The 26447-nt window shown below is 39.5% G+C and overlaps 1 protein-coding gene across 6 annotated transcripts in view; it reads right to left on the bottom strand.

Annotated features, from left to right (window-relative positions):
- Positions 1-26447, bottom strand: part of npas3 (neuronal PAS domain protein 3) — a 667268-nt gene that overhangs the window by 282745 nt on the left and 358076 nt on the right. For 5 of the 6 annotated variants that reach the window (XM_078406528.1, XM_078406529.1, XM_078406530.1 and 2 more), the window contains one exon: positions 1644-1733. In XM_078406528.1, the coding sequence (XP_078262654.1) occupies positions 1644-1733 (90 nt within the window). Of the gene's footprint in view, positions 1-1639; positions 1734-26447 lie in introns of all 6 variants that reach the window. The other variant, XM_078406532.1, reaches the window with a different exon arrangement.

The raw sequence follows: 26447 nt of genomic DNA, 5'->3' as shown, positions 1-26447 counted from the left end.
GGAAACTGGAGCACCTGGAGAAAACCCACGCAGTCACAGGGAGAATGCAAAATTTCCGTATAGATAGTACCTGTAGTCAGGATCAAACCTGGTCTCTGGCGCTGCAAGTCAGCACTTCTATTGCTGCGCCACTGTGCCGCCCGCCTGTTGAGTATCTCCAGGTTATCCAATACTATATCAGCAAGCTGCCTCAAACAGTGGTGCGTTGTGGACAACTCAACATCCCCAGACAGAAGTCAGACTGAAGAAATGAACCAAATCTGCCATTGAACTGTTCGTACTCCCCTTACTTTAAGCTTTGGAGTTAACATTTACCTTTCCAACTACAAATCGTTTTATCTGAGATTGATTGCCATGGTATATGTTGAATGGATTTAAGTTTGTGCTTTGAATATATTCTTAAGTGTACCACATTAATTGAGTGGTTTGTTTATGACTTTAACTAAGTAATCTATTTTTTTAACTCTATAGTTTACCTTAGTATAAATGTTACAATAAAGGTAAATTACTTTCTGCATTAGATTTGTTGTTGTTACCTGATCTTTTCAACTGGTTGTTTAATAGACAAAATAAATCTTATAGTGCAGCTGCTTCATACTCAAGCAGGGTACAAGCATGTTAGATAGAAAATATATCAAAGAAGGAATTTCTTCCCTCTGATGCCCACTCTAGTCTTTGTAGATAGAAATCAATATTAATTGAAAAGGAACTGATTATGTGGAAAATCCATTTACAAGTCCTCTCACTGTGAAATTCCTCAATTGTTATTTCAGACAAAGTGTGTTTCATCAAACAATACAAAGAAATATAGTTCTAAACAAAAGAATGCAGTTTTTAACCTCAACAATTACAATCCTTTTCTTCACATTTCTATGAACAGCAGTTATTCTGTCAGTTATTCCAAAAATCACATATTTTTCACAAGCACACAATTTCGTTAACATTCTTCTGCCTAGTAATTCAACTCTGTTCACCAGTGCTCAACCTGCTATAGTGTTACATCAACAGATTGCAGTTTGCTCCAAAAATTCCTTTCATTATATTCAAAATTAATTCCATTAAATTTAATATATAATCTCCTGATGATACTACCCAAATACTATTCTAAATGGGGATGCGTTTTGAGACATTTGCCCTGTATCATGCAGTATGTCAGTTAAATTAATTATTTTGGGAAAATCTAAGATAAAATCAATTTAATAGGATCAATAGCTCAGTACCAAAGAAACAACACTGCAAATGAATAAGTCCATAGTTTACCAAGCAAAGCAGTATAAAGCACATACTTTAAGTAAAGATTGAGAAGCAGTTTTCAGTTAATATACAAATATATAATTATATTTTACTCCCAGGGGCAAGTTAACAAAATGTAGTGAAACTTTGAAGGAAGGTTCTTCCTTGTGCACATTAATTCTATTCAAAAGGCAACTACAAATGATTTGTGTGTCTCAATGTTTGTATAACTGATCATCCTTCAATTTGAAATAAATAACTTAATTTTTTAAATTTTATCACAATCCAAAAATGGACATCCACACAATGCACTCCATTAATTTAGCAGTTGTGAGAAAGCATTGGTTGTGAGGACACGTTCATGACAAAAATGCCACAACATGAACAACTGGAAAATTGTACTTACTTACCTGTGAAAGGCCCAAATAGATAGACACTGTTTCAGAGATGTATAAAAATCTTCCTTCTTGATTTAGTGCAAATAAAAATCCATCCAAAGACTACATAGAAACAAAAAAAATATTCAAGTGGGTTTATAACCTTTATAAGCAGAATAATAGTGACTCCTTTGTAAAAAGAGCCTTCTAATCCTTTTTAATTTATATATTATGGAGAAAGAGTTACAAAGGATTATTGGCCATTATTTTATCACCCATTTCAATAAATAATATCAAAATACATATATAACAAATATGGACCACATTATGTAAACAAGAAAAATGCATTTAATTGAACATTGTTAACATATCATTAAACATAACAATATCCTTATTCTATACTTTACACCAAAATAATAATTTTTAATTGCATAATTTCTTAACAGGATTGTACAAATTTATTCTAAATGTTACAAGCATATAATGAAAATGATTTTAAAAACCATATAGTTAAACATATAACAACTAAATAAACTGGAATGCTTCAATACAATATTGGCTAAAATGATATTCCTACATTCCATAAATATTTCATATCGAAAGAGTGACAGAAAATCAATATCATGTTCGACCAGTAACTGAATCCTTGGGAATGAAACATAAATTATTACAGCTTTCACAGATCTTTATAACCACCTCTAAAAACATCCTTATGCTTGGTATTTCAGCAAAAGAATGATGGAAATAATCTGAATCATGAGCAGAATAAAGAATTGAATTTTTGAACTGTTCCATCTGTTCTTACACAATCTTGACATTTAATATCCAGAACAATGGATTTATCATAACTGTTCAAATACTATAGGGTTAGCTAAGAAAGTGGCTTGATTAAACTTTTGTTATTTAGTAGGAAATATTGGTAGCAAAAGAATGGATAACTAATTACAGTCAATACTAATATAAAGTAAACATATGTAATTTGTCTTTGTCAATTCAAATTATATATAATACAACTATATATATATATATATATATATATATATATATATTTTTTTTTTTGAAGAATACATTAAAATGATGTATCAAATTCATTCAGGTTCATTAGTTTGTGCCAGGAAAATGGTACCAGTGTTTCCTTTCTGAATAGTTGTGTTCAGATGTTTGTTAATATGTAATGAGTAAGTGACACTCCTCATGATGCCTTTCAAAAGGTATGAGGTGGAAATTGAACACTGTCATTTTAAGTAGTAATAGATGAACTCTCATACTGTTCTTGGAATGGAGACAGGTTGGTGAATTTGAAGGTGAAATAGAACTTAAGAAACTTTTATGAATGTTCTTCATTCCTCAGTGCAGAAAGTGGAGCTCATTTGCAATTAATATCCTCTCAATTATTTTTCCTTTGCAGAATTTCAACATCACTATCAAAAGCACAGTGGTGCAACTGGTGGATCTGCTGCCTCACAGCGCCAGAGATCTGAGTTCGATCCTGACCTCAGAAGCTGTCTGCGGGGAGTGTGCACATTTTCTGTTTCTAGTTTCCTCCCATAGCCCGGAGACGTACGGGTTTGTAGGGTTGATTGGTGTCTGTAAATTGCCCCTAGTGTGTAAGGCGTAGATGCAAAAGTGGGATAACACAAAACTGTTGGGAATGGGTTATGGGATGATTGGCATGGACTCGGTTGGCCGAAGGGCCTGCTTCCATGCTGTATCTTTGAATCAATTAAACGAGTGATTGGCACATTTTACATGTCTTGAACCAGAAATGGCTCTGCTCAGATCAGTTAGTTGAATTAGAGCCTATTTTAATCACTTTTATTGTATGTGTTGGTGTTCTGGTCCCATATTATAATACAAGACAATAGATTCATAAGTACATTATTGAATAGAATAAAACAGAGCAATCTTATCCAATAAATATTATCAGCATATATATAAGAAAATAACTGCAGATGCTGGTACAAATCGATTTATTCACAAAATGCTGGAGTAACTCAGCAGGTCAGGCAGCATCTCGGGAGAGAAGGAATGGGTGACGTTTCGGGTCGAGACCCTTCTTCAGACTGATTAGTCTGAAGAAGGGTCTCGACCCGAAACGTCACCCATTCCTTCTCTCCCGAGATGCTGCCTGACCTACTGAGTTACTCCAGCATTTTGTGAATAAATATTATCAGCAGATCACTGTAAGGAACAAAGAAGTTCAGTATTTTCTTTCTGCACAAAATTCACTTACTGATGTTATTTGATATTAATTTGGTGCTTTGTGAGAAAGCAAAAAGCATTTTGACAAAAAAGGACTAGGATTAGCACACAATACCAAAGAGATTACAAGATAAAAAGTCACCTTGTAAAACAAAGGGCAAATAGCTTCCATGATACATTGAGGAAATATTAAAGTACCTTCTGTGCTTGTCATTAAAGTAATAATACATAAATAAAATTAATTTAAACATATAATGACACCATATGTCATAACAACAGAACCTTTGAACAAATAAGCTCAGGAAACAGACTTTTAACATTGCCTGTGACTTTAACAAATCCTCCCATATAAATAATATGACAAGCACAAGAAGAATTTTCAGCGAAAGAATGAATTTGAAGGCAAGTAGGGTGAAATGGAATTTAACAAATACACTAAAGTGATGTGTATAGTTGATTTTATGCAGACGTGTCATATGTTGAGGGCAACATTCACTGATAATGACGTGCAGCCACTAAGGTAACCAAAAAAATGTCTTCCTGCAGCAGGCTGCAGATATCCACCACTATTTAACATGGCAAGCTCAGCCTCAGGAAGCACTATCTGTGAGTGGTCATGGATGTTGAATCTCTGCCTGCAAGGCCCGTGTTGTGGGTAGTAAATGCTGCAACCTCAGACCTATTGCTGTGTGCTACCCTCAGAAATGTAATGATTCTCCCACGGCATTAAATTGCTGTTATGCATAGCGATAACATTCCCATTATTGAGCTGAAATAAATATTCAAGGTGCCCGTACTTCTTCATTTGAAAACTTTCAGTTAAAAAGGTGAAAGATACAAAGTGCTGGAGTAACTGAGCAGGTCATCCAGAATCTCTGAAGAACATGGATAGGTGATGTTTTAGATCGGGACCCTTCTTCTGACTGAAAAATAAATCTGTTTAAGGATTTAATCCCAAAGTTATTCCAAAGGGAGCCGAGACATCGGTTGCAGTAGGTGCACATTTAATTAAATGGAACAAATAAAAATCAAAAGTCTAATTGTTCTGCTGCTCAAACTCACCCCCATACTCTCCACTTGCTGAGATGAATGTCTCCACTCAGCACAAATCAGCCCTCGTTAGTAGACAAAATGTACAGGAAAGAACTGCAGATGCTGATTTACACTGAAGGTAGACACAAAATACTGGAGTAACTCAGCAGACAGGCAGCATCTCTGGATAGAAGGAATGGGTGACATTTCGGGTCGAGACCCTTCTTCAGACTGAAGGGTCTCGACCCGAAAAGTCACCCATTCCTTCTATCCAGAGATGCTGCCTGTCCCGCTGAGTTGCTGCAGCATTTTATGTCTCTCTTTAGTAGACAAATCTGTCTACCTATCTTGAGGATGCATCACTTCAAAACCAACACAGAGTTATTGCATGTTGCACCAATAACAAGATGCACTGCAGCAACACACCAAAGTAAAAAAAAAACAAAGAGCTGGAGAGCAGCATAAACCATAGAGGAGGATAAAGAGTCTCACAGAACTCCCATCGGAGAGGTAACAAGAATCACAGAGGGGTACAAAGAAGTTTGAAGAAGTGTTCAGACACAGAACATCATATCCATTAACAACTGTAAATCCCCCACCGCTCCCCTCCCCCAAGGTGTCCCCCAAGGCTCAGTCCTTGGCCCCCTCCTCTTCATCCTCTACCTGTTCCCCCTTGGTCAATTAATCCGCCGTCACGGTCTCAACTTCCACTGCTTCGCCGATGATATCCAGCTCCTCATCTCCACCAAGTCAATCTCCCCCACCACACACTCTACACTGACAAACTGCATTACTGAAATAAAATCTTGGCTTCAATCAAACTTCCTCAAACTCAATTGCAACAAATCTGAAATCATCATCATTGGTCCAAAAACGCTCACCAAATCCACCCAAAACTTCATCCTCAACATTGATGGTCTCCCAGTATCCACCTCACCTCACATCCGGAATCTTGGAATCATCCTTGATCAAACCCTCTCCTTCGACAAACACATCAAACACATCACAAAGACAGCCTTCTTCCACCTCAAAAACATTGCCCGTCTCCGTCCATCCCTCTCCTCCATAGCTGCAGAAACCCTCATCCACGCCTTCATCACCTCCCGTCTGGACTACTGCAACAGCCTCCTCTATGGCGCACCCTCAAAAATCATCAATAAACTTCAATACATTCAAAACTCCGCTGCCCGTCTACTCACACACACCTCGATCCGTGACCATATCACCCCCGTCCTTTATAAACTCCACTGGCTCCCCATCCCCCAGAGAATCCAGTACAAAATCCTCCTCATAACCTACAAAGCCCTCCATAACCTGGCCCCATCCTACCTGACCGACCTCCTCCACAGGCACGCTCCCACCTGCACCCTCCGCTCTGCCGCTGCCAATCTCCTATCCCCCCACATTCGGACTAAACTCAGATCCTGGGGGGACAGGGCTTTCTCCATCGCTGCTCCCACCCTATGGAACTCACTACCCCAAACCGTTAGAGACTCCCCCACACTCACCACATTCAAAACATCGCTGAAGTCTCACCTGTTCAGTACTGCCTTCAACCACTGAAGGTCACCTCACCTTCTGTCTCCTTTCTCTGTTCATTTATTTATTTACTTATTTATCTATTTATTCATTTACCTATGTTCTCAAAATCTCTGTAAAGCGTCTTTGAGTATATGAAAAGCGCTATATAAATAAAATGCATTATTATTATTATTATTATTATTATTATTATTATTATATGTCCATTCCTTCTACAGATGCTGCCTGATCCTCCAAGTTCTTGCAGCACTTTAATTTTTTCCCTAACCAACACCTCCCAGACTTACAAGCTTAATATTTTGGAAGGACGAATATAGCACGTTGATAGGAATACAATTGTGTTTAAATCACACATTATTCAAACTTGGACAAATGGATAGTCCTTTCAGCTCTGCTGTGTCAAATTCCTGAAACTCTCCACTAATCAGCCTTGTGCAAGTGTATTTACCAGACAGGGGTCGGGGGGAGTGGCTGACTATCAAAGACAAATTGAAATAGCTTACGTATATAAAGTAGTGCTCACGTCCTTTGAATGAATAAAAATATAACTTTTAACCATCCAGTAACCTTCATTTATAATATGCAGGAACATTAATTTGCATTAAGAAATGTGTAGGCACAGTAAAGAACCATATGGAAGGAGAAAGATATGTCGGGGCAATGTTCACATTTACATAATGTTACGTATAATGTGCATGAACTAAAATGTTGAATGGACACTGCCCATGATCACAGTCAAAGGTTGTTTGCTTCAATTTGATGTAATTTAATGTTGTGATTCTCCATGGCAATTTAACCAATGCAATTGTTATATTCAATCTAACCAGCCACATCACATATATTTCCATTAAACTAGCTGCCGTATCCAAAGAAAATTTCAACATCTATGTGTATTCTCATTCTTATAACCCCCAAAACCTATTAACTAGGTACACATCCAGCTTATTTTTCACTGAACCAATCAAGACAGGATTGATTGTTTCAAATGGAAATCCACCTTTCATTTACTCTATTCAAGTCTTTAGGGAGAAAAAAAGCCTGTGCTGTCATCTCATTTTAAGTTCATTTATTTTGTAGTTATACAATCACTATTAGACTACCCCAAGAGGTAGATAAGAGGTCTGGTTCCCTCAAGCTTTTCATTTTTGCTTAAAGCAAAGTTCACATTCGGATGCATTTTAGTGTTACTGTAGTAGTGGCAATCAATTGTTAAGAAAGTTTATTTTTGTAATATTAATCCAGCACTATTCAATGATTAATTGATAAATTTGTTCAGTTACTTTTTTCTCCTAATATCAGTTTTTCCTCATTCCCAGTGCTCTCCTTCAACCTATTCTACTACTTGATTTGAATTTGAATAATATGGCTTAATTTGAAAATTAAATGCTGTTATTCTAAACATCTTTAATTGTAAAAATATTACTGACACTTACAGTAAAATTATCTAAATATGTACAGAAATTGCTGGAAATATTGAGCATATCAGAGAGCATCTGTCGCGAGAAAAATAGTTAATGCTTCTGGTCAAGGATCTGTCATCGGAACTTGGATGAATTGGAAAATAAAATTTGAGTAGAAGAGAAATGGTGGAAATGACAAGAAGAATCCTGGATAATAATGACGGTGAAAGCCAAGAGTGTGGCAGGGACTGTTACCTGTAGCTGAGCTGTCTGGAGAAAATGTAGAGAAGGAGGTGAATGAGGAGAGAGGAGGATGAAAGTCAATGCTGAAAATGTGAAGGATCAAACATTTCATTCATTGGAAATCTAAAATGTAGTGGTGGTAATACTCAGCAGGGCAGACAGCGTTGTCGAGGGAAAACAAAGTTCACATTACTGGAACGCACTGCCAGGAGTGGCAGAGGAGGCAGATACAATAGTGGTGCTTAAGAGGCTTTTAGATAGGTGCATAATATGCTGGGATATGAGGGGTAAGGATCATAGTGACAGATAAGATTAGTTTATCTTGGCATCATGTTCAGCACAGACATTATGGGTCAAAGCTCCTGTTCTTGCGCTGTACATTTATAAAACCATAAGACAGAGCAGAATTAGGCCACTCGATCATGGCCGATCTATTTTTCCCTCTCAACCCCATTATCCTCTCTTCTCCAAGTAACCTTTCACGTCCTTACTTATCAACCCAATCATCCTTGGGATCATTCTCGTTAATCTCTTGACCCTCTCCAATGCCAGCATATCCTTCCTCAGATATGCGGTCCCAAACTGCTCACAATATTCCAAATGTGGCCTCGCCAACATTACATCCCTGCAGCATTACATCCCCGCTTTTATATTTTAGTCCCCTCATAATGAATGCTAGTATTGCATTGGCCTTCCTTACCACTGACATAACCTGCAAAGTAACATTTTGGGAATCCTGCACCAGCAGTGCACCTCCGACTTCTGAACCTTCTCCCCATTTAGAAAATAGTCTACGCCTTTATTCCTTTGCTATCCTTCTATCCTTCTAAATTCCAACGTGTAGACCCAGAGCCATCAAATCTTCCTCGTATGTTAACCCGAACATTCCTGGGATAATTCTCGCAACCGTCCTCTGGATACTCTCCAACGCCAGCACATCCTGTATATTAATGATTTGGATGAGGGGATTGAAAGCTTTGTGGCCAAGTTTGCGGATTATACGAAAATAGGTGGAGGGGCAGGTATTGTAGAGAAAGCAAGGACTCTGCAGAAAGACTTAGATCGGTTGGGAGAGTGAGCAGAGAAGTGGCAGATGGAATATCATGTAGCAAAGTGTCAAGTCATGCATTTTGGTAGTAGGAATAAGGGCGTAGATTATTTTATAAATGGGGAAAATCCAGATAACGGAGGTGCAAAGGGACTTGGAAGTGCTGATGCAAGATTCCCAAAAAGATAAGCTGCAAATCGAATCGGTAGCAAAGAAAGCATAAGCAATGCTAGTATTAATTTCGAGAGGGCTTTTACAAAAACAGGGATGTAATGCTGAGGCACTATAAGGCACTGGTCAGGCCAGATTTGGAATATTGAGAGCAATTCTGGGCACCATATCCGAGGAATGATGTGCTGGCTCCGTGTCCAGAGGAGGTTTACAAGAATGATCCCAGGAATGTGTACGTTAACATATGATGAGCATTTGACAGTACAGGGCCTATATTTGCTGGAGTTTAAAAGAATGAGGGCGGACCTCACTGAAAAGTACATAGTAGTGAAAGGCTTGGATAGAGTGGATGTGGAGAGGATGTTCCCACTGGTGGGAGAGTCTAGGACTAGAGGTCGTAGCCTCTGAATTATAGGCTGTTCCTTTAGGAAGGAGATGAGGAGGAATTTCTTTAGTCAGAGATTTTCACTGGGTGATGAATCTGTGGAATTTTTTGCCACAGAAGGCTGTGGAGGCAAAGTCAGTGGGTATATTTCAGGCAGAGACAGAAAGATTCTTGATTAGTATGGGTGTCAGAGGTTATGGGGAGAAGGCAGGAGAATGGGGTTAGGAGGGAGAGATAGATCAGCCAATATTGAATGGCGTAGACTTAATGGGCCGAATGGCCTAATTCTACTATCACCTATGATCTCATGATCCTCTCTCAGATATAGGGTACAAAACTGCTTAAAATATTCCAAATGTGGTCTGCACAGTGCCTTACAAAGTCTCAGCATTCCATCATTGCTTTCATATTCTAGTCCTCACAAAATGAATGCTAACAATACATTTGGCTTCATCCCACTCTTTTCCACCTTCCACAGAGACCACTCCCTCTGCAACCCCTCTTGCACTCATCCCTTCCCACTCAAACCATCCCTTGCCAGGTACTTTTCCCTGCAGCCGTAGGCGGTGTAACACCTGTCCCTACACCTCCACCCTCACCTCCATGCCAGGATACCAGCAGTCCTTCCACGTGAGGCAAAGGTTCACGTGCTCCTCCTCTAACCTCGTCTACTGCATCCAGTGTTCTTGATGTGGCCTCATACATTGGTGAGACCAAGCTTAGACTCAACAATTGTTTTGCCGAATATTTGCGCTCAACCTAGCAAGGTTTTCTAGATCTCCTGATTGCTCACCATTATAACTCCTCTTCCCTTTCCTATACTGACCTTTCTGTCCTAAGCTTCCACTATCGCCAGAGTGAGGCCACATGCAAACTAGAACAGCACCTCATATTCCGCTTGAGTAGATTAACCCCCCCCCCCCCCCCACACTAAAAGTCTGTTAACTAGCCTCACAGTTCACACCTATGTATCCCTCTTGGGCACTAATGGTTCAATTAAACTTTTTGCCACATGTACCTTGGTACAGTAGAATTCTTTGTTTTACCTACAGTACACAAAGAGTTGTCATGTTTCTGGCACCGCCAAGCTACAAAAGTACTCATTAAGGTCATGTTGGTTAGTCTTTGTTCTCGGCAGTTCCCACCCTCCCCACCAGATCCCTTTTCGTTCTCGGAGCTCACCACCCTCCCTCCTCCGCTAGGTCCCTCTTTGTTCTCGGCAGCATGGCCCAACCGTGCTCTCTGTGGTCCTTCGCCTGACCTCTCTCTCCACAGCCCTTCCTCGGCTCAACTGCCACTCTGCAGCCCATCCTTGGCCTGGCTGCCTCTCTGTGGTCTTTCTTGCTGCGATGTTTCCCGCATTTACACATTTTTATTTACACCTTTTACTTTGGCTCACACCTGTTTCTATCTCTAGCCCTTGTCCCCAACAATCGGTCTTTCAGGGAACCCCTTCACGTATGGTTACCTGTTGCTGGCCATGGTTAGGCTTCGAGCTCATTTGGCTTTGAGTTTTATTTTCCTACTGCGCCTACTACAATCAGATTTTCCTTCTTATTCCATGAAATGATTCTGTACCTGCCTGGATGATATTATATTTTATTAAGGTAATTTGGGTGCTGTTGTTTTTCAATTGATTATTTAAACACACTGTGCTAGATTGGCAGGGAATTTCAAGAACACTGTTGCTTACATTGTTTTATTATTTCCTGAGCTTTTGCACTTCTTTACTGCAACCCCTTGGCAAGAAAAAAAACATCATCAGTGGTAATTGCCAATTTCCTGTGCAGGTGATTTCAATAATGTCAAAGTGTTTCATTAAAAGCTTCGGTGTTTGCCTGAAATATCAATTTGTATGTAATGTTAAAGACATGGCTATTTATTATTTTCAATCACCAAAGTCTTTTATGTTTTTGTCACTTTACTAATTTCAGTTTAATTTTATAAATGAATTGGAATTCAAAATCTATCAATGATTCTATCAAATAAGAAAATGGTTCGGCATACATTTCCAGACTGTGTTTTTGAAATGTAGAATCCAAAGTAGCTGACTTTTCATCAGCTCTGGAAATTGGTAAGGAAAATACTGCTTTTACAGTTTTAATGATCAGAAAATATAAGATTGAAAGGGGATATCTATGATAGTATGGAAAGTGGCTGTAATTAAAAGATAGAAAGGGTCTTGAGGCTGTTAATGGGACAAATAAGGAAACTAAATATTAATGACATTATCAGTGTCCCTATCAAGCTCTTGTCCATAGAGACTGGAGCAGTGATTATGAATCGAAATTGTTGAATGCAGTGTTGAATTCCGTTCCATTCCCTACACACTTGGGCAATTTACAGTGGTCAAGTTACAACCCCACACATCTGTGAGAGGAAACCGAAGTACCTGGAGGAAACCCACGCAGTCATAAAGAGAATGTTCAAACTCCACATAAACACCCGAGGTCAGGATCGAAACTAGGTCTCTGGTGCTGTGAGGCAGCTGCCCTTTACCAAAATAATACATCTTTCTCAGGTTTTATAATTCTACTAGTTCTCCAACCATGTTTCTCCTCTCTGCATTTTTTTTTCCAAAAGTTATTTAACCTGAACTCCAAAAACTAACAATTAAATGTGGTTTTAAATTAAAAGTAAAAAAGCCTTCGTATTCAAATGATCAATCACAAACGGTTGTCTTTTATTTAAACTAGCATGAAAATGCTGCATGTTCTTCATATATTAATATTGAACATGTTTGCAATGGATACACTTAACAGAGTGAGTCTCTAAGACAGTTTCCTACTGCCTAACTTTCTTATCCTACCTGTTAAAAATGTTCCGACAATTTTCCCCTTTCATTTGGAGATATTATATTATATGAGCTAGTTAACAAAAAATGTTAGAATTTGTGGGAAAACACAATCTCTGGCAATAATATTTGTTTTATTTTAATATCACAGCAGAACAGAATCTAAAAGGACCATTAATTGACATAATTTACTATTGTTATATTTGATACCTGCAAATTACAGTTGGGTCATATAATGGCACATAAATAGATATGCAACAAGCAGAATATGCATTTAGAAAGTGGTTATGTTGATATAAATAGAATAAAATGAATTATACCTCATATAAACTACATTAATCTGAGAATATTGTGATGTCCTCTATCCCCATCTGTGCGACAACCTAAACCTCCCTTGGCTCCAATTTGCTGCCTTGCACCATGGTGCTTGTGAGACTACATTTCCATGACCTTTGCCACTGTCTGTTTATTGTTATTGGTGAAAAAGACATTCAGCCTAAAGGGGGTATAAATTACATTTTATTAAGGTGCATTTTGTTTGAAATATTTTCCTCAAGTTAAAATCCAAGACAAGTTAAATAAACACCTTTTATAAAAGTAGAAACTTCTTTAAAAAAAACTCCAAAATTATGCTAACTATTTCAGCTTTTTCCATTAGAATGGCATTTCAGTGAGCAACAACTATTGTTCCCGTAATGTCCATTTCAGACCGTTTAACTGAAGAACATTGCCAATTCAAATTGCACCATCTTTGAGTGCAGTATTCTCTTTATTTGGACAAAAAGCATATCACAACTTCCAATTATTTTGTTTAACTCTCAATTAAAGGCCTGGAGCACAAGGCAGCCATTGTGACTCCACAACTGTCAGACTTAAAGATCACATTTCCAACATGCAAATCAGAGAACAATTGAGATGTCCCAGGTAATATTAATACACTGTGGCTGGGAAAATCATTGTTCATAAATCAGAGCTCTGAGATTTTGCAGCGGTTTGCCCAGATACAGACTTTACATGTTGCCAAATTATTGTATTTTTCAAATCACACTGGCACAGAGGAGGTGGATATTGTTTTTCAAATGGAAAATGGCAGCACCACAAATCCTTAATGATATTTTCTGCAGTTGCTGGCACTCAGCTGTGCAGCCCCAAAGTCAGAGCTGCAGTCCAGAAAGGGGTTCACACAGTTTACACTACAACTCAGCTGTAACAGGTCATGTAAAGATAAGGAGGGTACAGGAACTGATTTGCACAATGTGAAGTTCCTATTAAATTTTAGTGAAGAGGATCAACACATAGAGTAGATCTATTCTGCCAGAGGTCCAAGAGATGGAGATATAGACAATAGGTGCAGGAGTAGGCCATTCGGCCCTTTGAGCCAGCACCACCATTCAACGTGATCATGGCAGACCATTCTCAATCAGTACCCCGTTCCTGCCTTCTCCCCATACCCCCTGACTCCGCTATCCTTAAGAGCTCTACCTAGCTCTCTTGAAAGCATTCAGAGAATTGGCCTCCACTGCCTTCTGAGGCAGAGAATTCCACAGTTACAACTCTCTGACTGAAAAAGTTTTTCCTCATCTCTGTTCTAAATGGCCTACCCCTTATTCTTAAACTGTGGCCCCTGGTTCTGGACTCCCCCAATATTGGGAACATGTTTCATGCCTCTAACGTGTCCAACTCCTTAATAATCTTATATGTTTCAATAAGATCCCCTCTCATCCTTCTAAATTCCAGTGTATACAAGCCTAGTCGCTCCAGTCTTTCAACATACAGTCCCGCCATTCGGGGAATTAACCTAGTAAACCTACGCTGCACGCCCTCAATAGCAAGAATATCCTTCCTCAAATTTGGGGACCAAAACTGCACACAGTACTCCAGGTGCGGTCTCACTAGAGCCCTGTACAACTGTAGAAGGACCTCTTTGTTCCTATACTCGGTAGCGCAGCGGTAGAGTTGCTGCTTTACAGCGAATGCAGCGCTGGAGACTCAGGTTCGATCCTGACTACGGGTGCTGTACTGTAAGGAGTTTGTACGTTCTCCCCGTGACCTGCGTGGGTTTTCTCCGAGATCTTCGGTTTCCTCCCACACTCCAAAGACGTACAGGTATGTAGGTTAATTGACTGGGTAAATGTAAAAATTGTCCCTAGTGTGTGTAGGATAGTGTTAGTGTGCGGGGATCGCTGGGCGGCGCGGACTTGGTGGGCCGAAAAGGCCTGTTTCCGCGCTGTATCTGAAATATGAAATATAAATAAAAATATGAAGGCCAACATTCCATTGGCTTTCTTCACTGCCTGCTGTACATGCATGCTTCCTTTCAGTGACTGATGCACTAGGACACCCAGATCTCGTTGTACGTCCCCTTTTCCTAACTTGACACCATTCAGATAAAAATCTGCCTTCCTATTCGTACCACCAAAGTGGATAACCTCACACTTATCCACATTAAACTGCATCTGCCATGCATCCGCCCACCCACACAGACTGTCCAAGTCACCCTGCAACCTCACAGCATCTTCCTCACAGTTCACACTGCCACCCGGCTTGTGTCATCTGAAAATTTGCTAATGTTACTTTTAATCCTTTCATCCAAGTCATTAATGTATATATGCCTGCCAAGAAGCGATGAAGGAGTTAACTCGGAGAAAAGCCCCAAGAATATGGCGTACAGCAGCACAGCTGGAAGAGCCGCAGCCTCACAGCGCCAGAGACCTGGGTTTGATTCTGACTTCGGGTGCCGTCTTTATGGAGTTTGTACATTCTCCCTGTGCCTGCATGGGTTTCCTCCAGGTGCTTCAGTTAACTGGCTTCAATAAATTGCCACTAGCGTGTGGGGAGAGGATGAGACTGCGATATAACATAGATCTAGTTAAATAGGTGATAGATAGTCAGCTTGGATTTGATGGGTCAAAGGGCCTGTTCCCATTCTGTATCTCTAAACTAAACATAATCTAGTGCAGGAAAAAGAAAGACTTCATTAGACAGAAGGTGAAACTGTTCTCCCTCAAGTTGGTAATGAAAGACATTGCCACAGGCCGCAACACCATGAGCACGCAGACACTAATGTTTACTTTCCCAGGCTTGCTTATAGTCATTAATATCACGTGCTCCCACCCACACTCACCAACAGCCAGCAGGAATACCCCTCACTCTTCCTGTCCCCCACACCCACTGAGAATCAGACGGTAAACAGGCTACACAGTCATGGGTATAAAGTGAGTAGAGCAGGGGGCTGAGCACACAGTCTAGAGCTGCTCCTGTGCTGATGGTTATCGAGCAGGAAGTGTTGCTGCCAATTTGTATTGATTTGTGTTCTGCTGATTTGAAAGTTGAGGATCCTGATGCAAAGGGATATGCTGAGACTCACCTTTCAAAGTACTCCATCACCTCGGACGTTAGTGCCACTGGTCAGTAGTCATTGATCTTGTCACCTTACTTTTCTTTGGCACTGGTATTATTGATGCCCTTTTAAAGCGGGTGGGAACCTGAGACCCTAATGAGAGGTTGTAGATGTTTTCGAAAACTCCAGCCAAATGGTCTGCAAAGGTTATGAAAACATGACCAGGTATACCATCAGGTACAGACACTTTTTGAATGTTTACCCTCCTGAGGGATCTTCTGATGTGTAGCTCTGTGACTGTTGCATACACATTCTTCATGTGTATAAAACATGTCATGGCACTACCTCACCAGTTTTTAATCAAACTGGTCAAAGTTACTCAAAAACCACTACTCACAGTTCCAGAGATGGATGAGGAATATGCAAGGCTGACTCAGAATACGAGACCGACTTTTATGGGATTGATCACTCCACGATGAACCGTGGCATATTCAAGCCACAGCAGGTTAACGACACCAATCGTCAATGTTTTGGGTTGACCCAAAATGTTGACAATTCTTTTCAAACCCCACCACTGATGCTGCTCAACCTGCCGAGTCCCTCCCGCAGTTTGTTTGTTGATAACTCAAACACCTACTAAATACCCTGACAGCCACTCCCATCCATTGACGTACAAAAGGATGTACTCCTTTAGTCAGTTCCAACCTGGCACAGGATATTCATGCCAATTATTCATTCCATGCTCTCGGAATTCTTGCAGTGTCCTGCAATGGAACCTGAAGTTCTCGAGAAGTCCAGTATTAGTGGAAAGTTGGGAAAATAGTGGCAAAACGCTGACAGCATCTTTAGCACATCTGCCATACATTTGCATGGAGATCTTGAAGTTGTTTCACTAAGATTTCCCATAAAAATATAGGCAATTGTTTCATAAACCAAACATCTGCAAAAGAATCATCTTGGAGCATTTGGACAACACTCTAAATAACATCAAAAATGCTGCCCTCCCAACTTAATAAAATCCAGGTTTTGTGTATGGTCACTATTGCCAGTAGCGATGGCAATCAAAATTAGAAACAGAAGTCTAATAACATATAACATATAACATATAACAACTACAGCATGGAAACAGGCCTGTCCGGCCCTACCAGTCCACGCCGACCATTCTCCCTGACCTAGTCTCATCTACCTGCACTCAGACCATAACCCTCCAATCCCCTCCTATCCATATACCTATCCAATTTACTCTTAAATAATAAAATCGAGCCAGCCTCCACCACTTCCACCGGAAGCCCATTCCATACAGCCACAACCCTCTGAGTAAAGAAGTTCCCCCTCATGTTACCCCTAAACCTTTGTCCCTCAATTCTGAAGCTATGTCCCCTTGTTGGAATCTTCCCCACTCTCAAAGGGAAAAGCCTACCCACGTCAACTCTGTCCGTCCCTCTCAAAATTTTAAAAACCTCTATCAAGTCCCCCCTCAACCTTCTACGCTCCAAAGAATAAAGACCCAACCTATTCAACCTCTCTCTGTAGCCTAAGTGCTGAAACCCAGGCAACATTCTAGTGAATCTCCTCTGTACCCTCTCCATTTTGTCGACATCCTTCCTATAATTTGGCGACCAGAACTGCACACCATACTCCAGATTCGGCCTCACCAATGCCCTGTACAATTTCAACATTACATCCCAACTTCTATACTCGATGCTCTGATTTATAAAGGCAAGCATACCAAACGCCTTCTTCACCACCCTATCCACATGAGATTCCACCTTCAGGGAACAATGCACAGTTATTCCCAGATCCCTCTGTTCCACTGCATTCCTCAATTCCCTACCATTTACCCTGTACGTCCTATTTTGATTTGTCCTACCAAAATGCAGCACCTCACACTTATCAGCATTAAACTCCATCTGCCATCTTTCAGCCCACCCTTCCAAAAGGCCCAAGTCTCTCTGTAGACTTTGAAAATCTACCTCACTATCAACTACTCCACCTATCTTAGTATCATCTGCATATTTACTAATCCAATTTGCCACACCATCATCCAGATCATTAATGTAAATGACAAACAACAGTGGACCCAACACAGATCCTTGGGGCACTCCACTAGACACTGGCCTCCAACCTGACATACAATTGTCAACCATTACCCTCTGGTATCTCCCATTCAGCCATTGTTGAATCCATCTTGCAACCTCACTATTAATACCCAACGATTTAACCTTCTTAATCAACCTTCCATGTGGAACCTTGTCAAATGCCTTACTGAAGTCCATATAGACAACATCCACAGCCTTGGCCCTTATCAATTTCCCTGGTAACCTCTTCAAAAAATTCAAGAAGATTAGTCAAACATGACCTTCCAGGCACAAATCCATGTTGACTGTTTCTAATCAGGCCTTGATTATCCAAATAATTATATATATTGTCCCTAAGTATCTTTTCCATTAATTTTCCCACCACAGACGTCAAACTAATAGGTCTATAATTGCTAGGTTTACTTTTAGAACCTTTTTTAAACAAAGGCACAACATGCGCAATGCGCCAATCTTCCGGCACCATCCCTGTTTCTAATGACGTTTGAAATATTTCCGTCATAGCCCCTGCTATTTCTGCACTAACTTCCCTCAATGTCCTAGGGAATATCCTATCAGGACCTGGAGACTTATCCACTTTTATATTCTTCAAAAGTGTCTACAATGTAAGAATCCAATTTGAATGTTGATATTAAGCTCTTCCATTTTGAAGTAGGATCAATGGCCTTTGGTCTTGAAGATCACAAAGGGTAAACTAAATGAACATCTCATAGAGTTATCGACTCATTGTATGTGGCAACAGGGCCTTTGGCCTAACTTGCCCACGCTGACCAACATGCTTCATCTACACTAGTCTTACCTGCCTAGGCTTGGCCCATATCCTTCTTAGCCTATCCTATCCATGTATCTGTCTAAATGCTTCTTAAATGTTATGACGTCCCTGCCTCAACTACCACTTCCGTCAGCTCATTCCCTGCACCCACCACCCTTTGTGTAAAAAAGTTACCCCTCAGGATTCTATTAAATCTTTCTCCCCTCACCTTAAATCTCTGTCCATCTGTCCAAATTTTAGTGCATCCTTTTGAAAGAGATTTCCTCTTATTACCCCCTCTTTTGCATGAGAAAGATTTTTTTAAAAACCAGCATGCAGTAACATTAGGATTAGAAAGCCTAAACATTTATTATTCCAACATCGATGACACGAAGTGTGTTCAACATGTAAGAATATTGCTCCTCTGCAGGCTTGAATCCAACTGGCACATGGCTCCAAGCCAACATCATTTCAGTGTGCACAAAGAACAATTTCTAGACTGTTACCTTGCACTTATAATGCTAGTTTCTGGTTCTATTCTCTTAGGTTTTAATAAAGTACCTACCTGTACTGCACTATTGATTGATTTCATTATTTTCATAAGATGACATAATTTTCCAAAGATGACAGATTTAGCTCTCTTAGTTTACTGATCAGAGACCTATTGTTTGTTCCAAATCTTTTTTTCAAATTTGTTTTTTTGTGTCTTCATATCATTCTTCTGATGTAAAGTATCTGCAGCAGGATATTCACATATCATATCCCAAATGGAGAAATGTATCTCGAGTAACACTAAACTGTGGATGCTAAAAATCTGAAAGTATTCAGTCTTGGATGTCCTGATATGTGTTCCTCAGTCTTTAGAAAATGGGGTTTCCCTTCCTCTATTAAACAAACTAAAACATGGATACAACAGGTAGTGCAAAGGAGAAAATAAACAGATTGCACAGAGAAAATGCTGATTTTTTAAAAAAAAGTGCAAAAGCTTTGAAGATCGGGAATACATTCTTAGCAAATGAGAGAATCTGACAACAGCAGAGAAGAAACTTGTTCTTGAATCCAGTGGTATATTCTTTTAAGCTTTTGTAACTTCTATGCAATGGGTGAGAGAAGGAGAGGGAATAACTGAAGTGTGATTGCTCTTTGATAATGTTGATTACCCCCAAAGTAAGCTGGAAGTATATATGATCTCTATGGGGTGGGGGGCATGCTGGTTTGTGTGATGGACTGGGCTGCATCCACAAATCTCTTGGGCAGTGCAGTTGCTGTACCCAATAGTGATGCGGCCCCAAAATAGTCAAAACTGTAGAGTTTTCTGGGGATTATAAGATTATAAACTCAATTAAACCATGTAGGATGCACAGTGCACTTTCCTATGTCACAGGCCCTATTTGCTGAATTGGCAGAGGCCAAGACAGTTATCAAATTAGACCTATCCTATGAAAAAAAAGTGTTTAAAGAAAGGTAGCAATATCTAACAATCAACACTATAAGGTGCTTTATACCTATTCTTATACATTTACTATGGTCATCATCCAGGCCATCGTAGTCAAAATATCTAAAAGATGTTTGATGTTGTTTGTTCAAGCAATATTTTTATTGCAAACACCACAGAGGAAAAATCACTGAATATTTTGAGGTGCTTAGGAGACTTCATGGACACAATATTGTCCATAAGAGTACATGTACCATTGTGCAGAAATAAGTGGTTTATTTGAACTTTGGGAGTACCCTAAGATCATTGTGAAGGCAAGAAAATTTGAGAGGATTACAAATCTTTGATTTCTCTTGGGCATGGTCCAATCTTATGTAATATTTCTTCCAGACTGACAACAGCATTGACAGTGCTACCTCAACTGTTGAAGGATGGCAGTGGGAAAGGACCAGAGAAGGCATATAACCCCTACAAGTATTAACCTTATAACTGGACCTGTTGCATCATGCAACTTCCTTGCACAGAAGCTCAGAGTTGATGACCTCCAATTGTGGAATTGGCAGAGTTTCATGGATGACAACCATGAGAGTCACCTTGCCATTATGTTGTGCACACTAAGAAAGAGCAAGAAGAACTATGCCCAGGAAGAGTAGGACATGGAAATTATACTTGGAATCACTTGTTAAATAGATCATTTCACATTGCTCATCAAACCCAAGTTGGTAATTTCTGGCCTCAAATCCACAAAAGAAGTTAGTCATCATCTTGTACCAAATGACTGCAATTTAAAAAATTGAGCATCCAAACAGGATTATCCCATGCGCTTTATGAAGGATCTGATACAAATATGGAAAGTGAAATGTACCACAGATGCTGGAGGATGAATTTCCTACATGAGTGGGTGGAGTTGACAAGATTGATTCAGTGTTAAACCAAGTTGGGAATATGGACCAATTCTCTTAAAACTCTATAAAAGCAATCAAAAGGTTTTGAAGGGATACTTTAATCCAATGTCCTCAGTGAGATTCCAAGAGTTACAAGTTTAGCACATGGAACTGGAAGCCAGAAGAAAGAATTGGTCAAACCCTGGTCAGGCAAGGTGGTGCTATATCGCAACGGTTTTAGATCAAGTACCATGTAATCGTTTGCAGTACAAGTTGGTTGATGAGAATTCCAATGAAATTGTTCAATAGAGACGAATTAACATCTGAGATAACAAGCAAGACATCCTTTGCTATAATAAAGATATCACTGACTTCATAGACAACTAATCTTGTAAGTCAGTAACCACTACAGAACTTGTTAATATAGAGAGATCTATGGGTTAAGGAGAGCTGAGCAACCAAACAGAGTAGGCAAGAGAAGACATTGCATGTGGGATCCTGGCAATCTGCCAACACATGGAGCAGCAGCTGCCAGCCCTCAGCAATGGCCTTCACACACCATGGCACCAGTGAGGCAGTTCTATGTCCCACTTCTCAGTACTGATCCATACCACACCACTTGCCGCAGCCCACTCCACATCTGCCCTCTCAGTTAACCATTGCACCTGTATCTGTACCTCAATTCACTGAATCATGCAATGATGAAACCATTTTAACTATTTTATTTCTGCTGCAGCACAGCAGAGAAAGCAACAGGGAGGACAGACACTCATACAAGGTTCCCCGCACAAGTAAACATCTCCTTATATGTAATTCTATAATAACCTTCTCGAGCGGTAATTCCATTAGTTCCATCATTCCTTGGAACACATTCTGAATGCTAAGCAAGTTGCCGGTTTACAGGATCGGTTCAGTGATGAAGCCATTAATCCAGTGAAGATCCAGAATCGAGTGAATGACAAAGACATTAAAAAAAGGTAATCCATCAGAATTGAGGGTGGACATTTCACATTTGATGAAATGGATACAATCATACAAATTAAAAAGCCTATAATTGATAGCTGCATATTTATTTGTATGTATTTAATCTAATGCATTATTGTTTGTATGTAAATAGATATTGCTGGTAAAAATGTATATGTAGTTAGCAGTAACCTGCATGAGTTTATTGCTTTTCACTTTTTAAAAAGCAGCAAAATAAATATGGATGTGAAAGTACACCATGACTCTTGATGAATGCTTGTACCAGCTACAGTTCTTAGTTAAGTGTTGACCAGCTTTAATGTAGGACTTCTTGTTCCTAGTTCCATCTCAATTATTTGTCTTCATAAACAGCAGCATGAAACAGTCTATAGATGATGTAGCTATCTTCTCTCGTCTATCCCTTAAAAGCATAGTTCTCGATTTCTGCCAAATTCTTTTACATTAACACGTCTCCACTTGCCTCCATTGATATCCATTTTTGCTATTCCTTTTCACGCATAATTTGGACTTCAGTGCTTAATAGAAACATAGAAACATAGAAAATAGGTGCAGGAGGAGGCCATTCGTCCCTTCGAGTCAGCACCGCCATTCATTGTGATCATGGCTGATCGTCCCCAATCAATAACCCGTGCCTACCTTCTCCCCATATCCCATGATTCCACTAGCCCCTAGAGCTCTATCTAACTCTCTCTTAAATCCATCCAGTGAATTGGCTTCCACTGCCCTCTATGGCAGAGAATTCCACAAATTCACAACTCTCTGGGTGAAAAGGTTTTTTCTCACCTCAGTTTTAAATGGCCTCCCTTTTATTCTAAGACTGTGGCCCCTGGTTCTGGACTCGCCCAACATTGGGAACATTTTTCCTACATCTAGCTCTTCCAGTCCTTTGATAATTATATATGTTTCTATAAGATCCCTTCTCATCCTTCTAAACTCCAGTGAATACAAGCCTATACCAAAAGAATGCTACTTTGCTAGGTTGATACACTTCCAAAGAAAAATATATCTGGATATTCAGAAAGACAAACAATATTATGGGACAATTAAACAAGAGCAGGATGTCCTTGAGGAGTCCTAGTGAAATTCATCCCTCAAGCAACTTCGCCAAAACAGACTCAAATGGCCTTCACTTTCATTTGGTGTTTGTGGGACAATGCTGAACTCAAATTAGCTGCAATGTCTATGTGCAATGCAAAAGAAAATATATTTTCAAAAGAATGAATAGCCTTCATTGTACATGAAATGATTGAGGATGTCTTGAAAACATGTAGCATCTTGATTTATATGCATTATTTTTTTCCTCCTTTGCCATCCAATTTGTGCTCAGCACTCACCTCTGTGCTTCTTGTGCCAAGAATGCTGCTGCAAATGAAAATGATTCAAAGCGCTAAATGTTATAGATAAGAATGTCTATTCTTATGAGATTTCCTGCCTAGATATGTGCAGCAGTTCAGATAATTTTAAATTCTACAGGACTCTGGCTGGAGAAACATTGAGTGAGAGGAGCCTGATCCATATTGATTTTTGCCAGTAAACTCGTGACATACAGACCTGGCCCCAAAACACTGATTGTGACTGCGAAATGTAAGCAGTTGACAAAGAGGCATTTCCAAAGCAGTCATATTCAAAATGGTATACTGTATTCCACATGGGGCCAAACCATTGACCTATACAGATTCACTATTACCACCTGAGGCTTATGTTGTTTGCTCCTGTCTTCAAATGGTATTGTTATTGATTCCCTTCTCTATTGCTGTCAGATGTTGCACACCGATGATTTCAATGAATTACATATTCAACACCCCTAGGTCTTTTTTCACTGTTGAAGTGCAATAAATCTTGATAGACATATGAAAATTCCAATGTACTAGATTACTCCCTCCTATAACACAAGACGTGGCCAGATCCAATACCCTGATTGCAAACCTGAAATCCTTACAAATGATTTATGTTTCCATTTTTCAGCATTAAAGCGACGAGTGTCTGTCACAATTTACATTGAAACATAGAAAATAGGTGCAGGAGGAGGCCATTCATTGTGATCATGGCTAATCATCCACAATCAGTAACCCGTGCCTGCCTTCTCCCCATATCCCTTGATTCCACTAGCCTCTAGGGCTCGATCTAACTCTCTTTTAAATTCATCCAGTGAATTGGTCTCCACTGCCTTCTGTGGCAGAGAATTCCACAAATTCACAACTCTCTGGGTGAAAACGTTTCCTCTCACCTGGTGTGGCAGTGTGATTTGATCTTATCGATCCAGAACTCTTCTCTCTCTCAACACCCCCCCTCTCTCCCCCCCGTAAATCTCCCCCCCCCCCCCCCCCGTGTGTATCTTCCCCCCCTGTGTGTATCTCCTCTCTCCCCCGGTGTCTCTCCCCCCCCCCCCCGTGTGTCTCTCCCCTCCCGTGTGTGTGGGTATGGTGGCATAGCAGTGTGATTTGATCTTGTCGATCCAGAAGCCTTCCTCGATCAGCGTGCCCGTGCGATGCAGCAGCTCCTTCAGCTGCCCCAGGGTGAAGGACCGCAACAGTTTGCAGATATGCTACACATTCTTGGCAAAATATTATATCTTATATGATGGATCAGAATGAAGGAATAAATAAGCTTTTGCTAATACTTAATATAATATTTATTAAATCGTTCAAGGGATAGACGTGGGGCAAATAATCTGGGAATTTTTTACCACAGCACCACTGTTCATGCAAGGATTATAAATTGTGATGATAATTTGCGGGACATTGCACAGCTATTTTGATTGTTAATTTAAGTTTTAACTGACTTTTATTTGTTTTATTTCAGTGATTTTTAGTTAGCCCTAATACAACATTCAACACAAGATTAAACAACAGATTAATGAAAACAAAAAAGGTGAACATTCCTGTCCATGCATAAAAAGGTCAAAAGTTTGGGATATGATATAATTCGCAAAATTCTGAATAAAAGTTAGCTGAACGTAACACTATCAAATAGAATTCAATTTGTGCAGTAGGTACTAGCACAAATTTGCCCCTGTAAAGTCAATGCATTGGGAAGTGAAACAAATGACTGCGGGTCCACCACAATATGAATGCAGCTGTGGATCCAGGGAGACCAAGACTGAAGCACCAAGGGATTTGATGCAAGAATACGAATGACCCAGCTCACTTCATTGAGGCGCTCTTCAAATCTGATACGATTACTTTACTTATTCCAGCTATGGCATGAAGCATTTGGAAGGAAGTTAGGGGGTAGATCCCCAAATATATACAATTGATGGGTAAAAATAAAGCGCACATCTATTGATCACTTTAGCATATTAACATTTAGCTATATTTTAGTTGACTATATCTAAAGAATTCCACATGTGCACATATAATTCTTCATATGGCATTGGATAATCATTCAGCAGAGGGAAAGAATGGGATTCAAAGTATGGATGGATGATTAGTTAGATAGGGGGACGGTGTTTGGGCAGTGTGCTGAAGATTGAACAAAAATCCCCCAACTAAAATACTTGGTGAACAAAGCTTAAAATGACAAATATCCACTTATGTTATAAAAAAAACAAAATAATCTGATGTTCATTCTCATACTGGATCTGAAAGCTTACAAGTCAATAGCTCCATAGCTCCATCAAAAATGTCTTCAGGTTCACCAATCTGCTGCTGCAACTTTGGTGAAGTGCCACACCTGTGCCTACTGGTTCCTTTCAATCAGTGAATTACTTCTGCTATCTCTTTCCATAATAGTGCTTATGATATTTTCAGAATTTACATTGATGATTTTCATTTTTAATCATTTTTAGGTAAATAGACCATCCTGGAAATTACTGACTTGCTCATTCTTCCTGAATTAATAGGGAGAAATCATTCACATCATATTAACCTCCCTGGATTAATATCTTGCTTCGAAAATGTACGGAAAATGTATCATTGAGCAAAGAAAGGGGAATTCAATGGTGAAGAAAATGAATATGACTTAACATAGGTTGCAGATTCGCTCTAACCTGTTTAATGCTAACAGCAAACACCAGTTTTAGTTCCTTGGTGTCCCAAATCAAGTATAATTACCATTATTATATTGTACAGTAGACAACATACTAGATTGTGGAAAACAATTTTGACATTGCTATTTCTGATTAATGCAATTTATAGCATGCCTCTATAGTTTTAGTTACTTGAATATTCTTTTGCATTGAGCTGTAAATCAATACATAAAAATTTCACAGAGAAAAAAAAAAGTTAATTCTCCATACTGACATCAAATTGTTACAATTCTAGCCAGAATTACTTCATGGATTTTAAAATAATGTTTGCGAGTTATCAGGGTATCCACAAAACTAACGCACTTTTGCAAGATTTGAAGGATTTAATTGCCAATTGCCCTTATATCACACACATGCAACACCAGCATTTCAGTACAGCCAAATTATTTATCTCCCTGCTTTGCTACGATTACAGTGACTCCTGAATATCTATAAAAGTACTTTACTGTTTCACTGAATCCGTTTTCATAAGTAAACCTTTCTGACATCCCATCACTATGCATGCA

This window comes from Rhinoraja longicauda, chromosome 10, assembly GCF_053455715.1.
Source record: "Rhinoraja longicauda isolate Sanriku21f chromosome 10, sRhiLon1.1, whole genome shotgun sequence".
NCBI classification, from domain to species: domain Eukaryota; kingdom Metazoa; phylum Chordata; class Chondrichthyes; order Rajiformes; family Arhynchobatidae; genus Rhinoraja; species Rhinoraja longicauda.
This window is presented reverse-complemented; position numbering and strand designations above follow the sequence as displayed.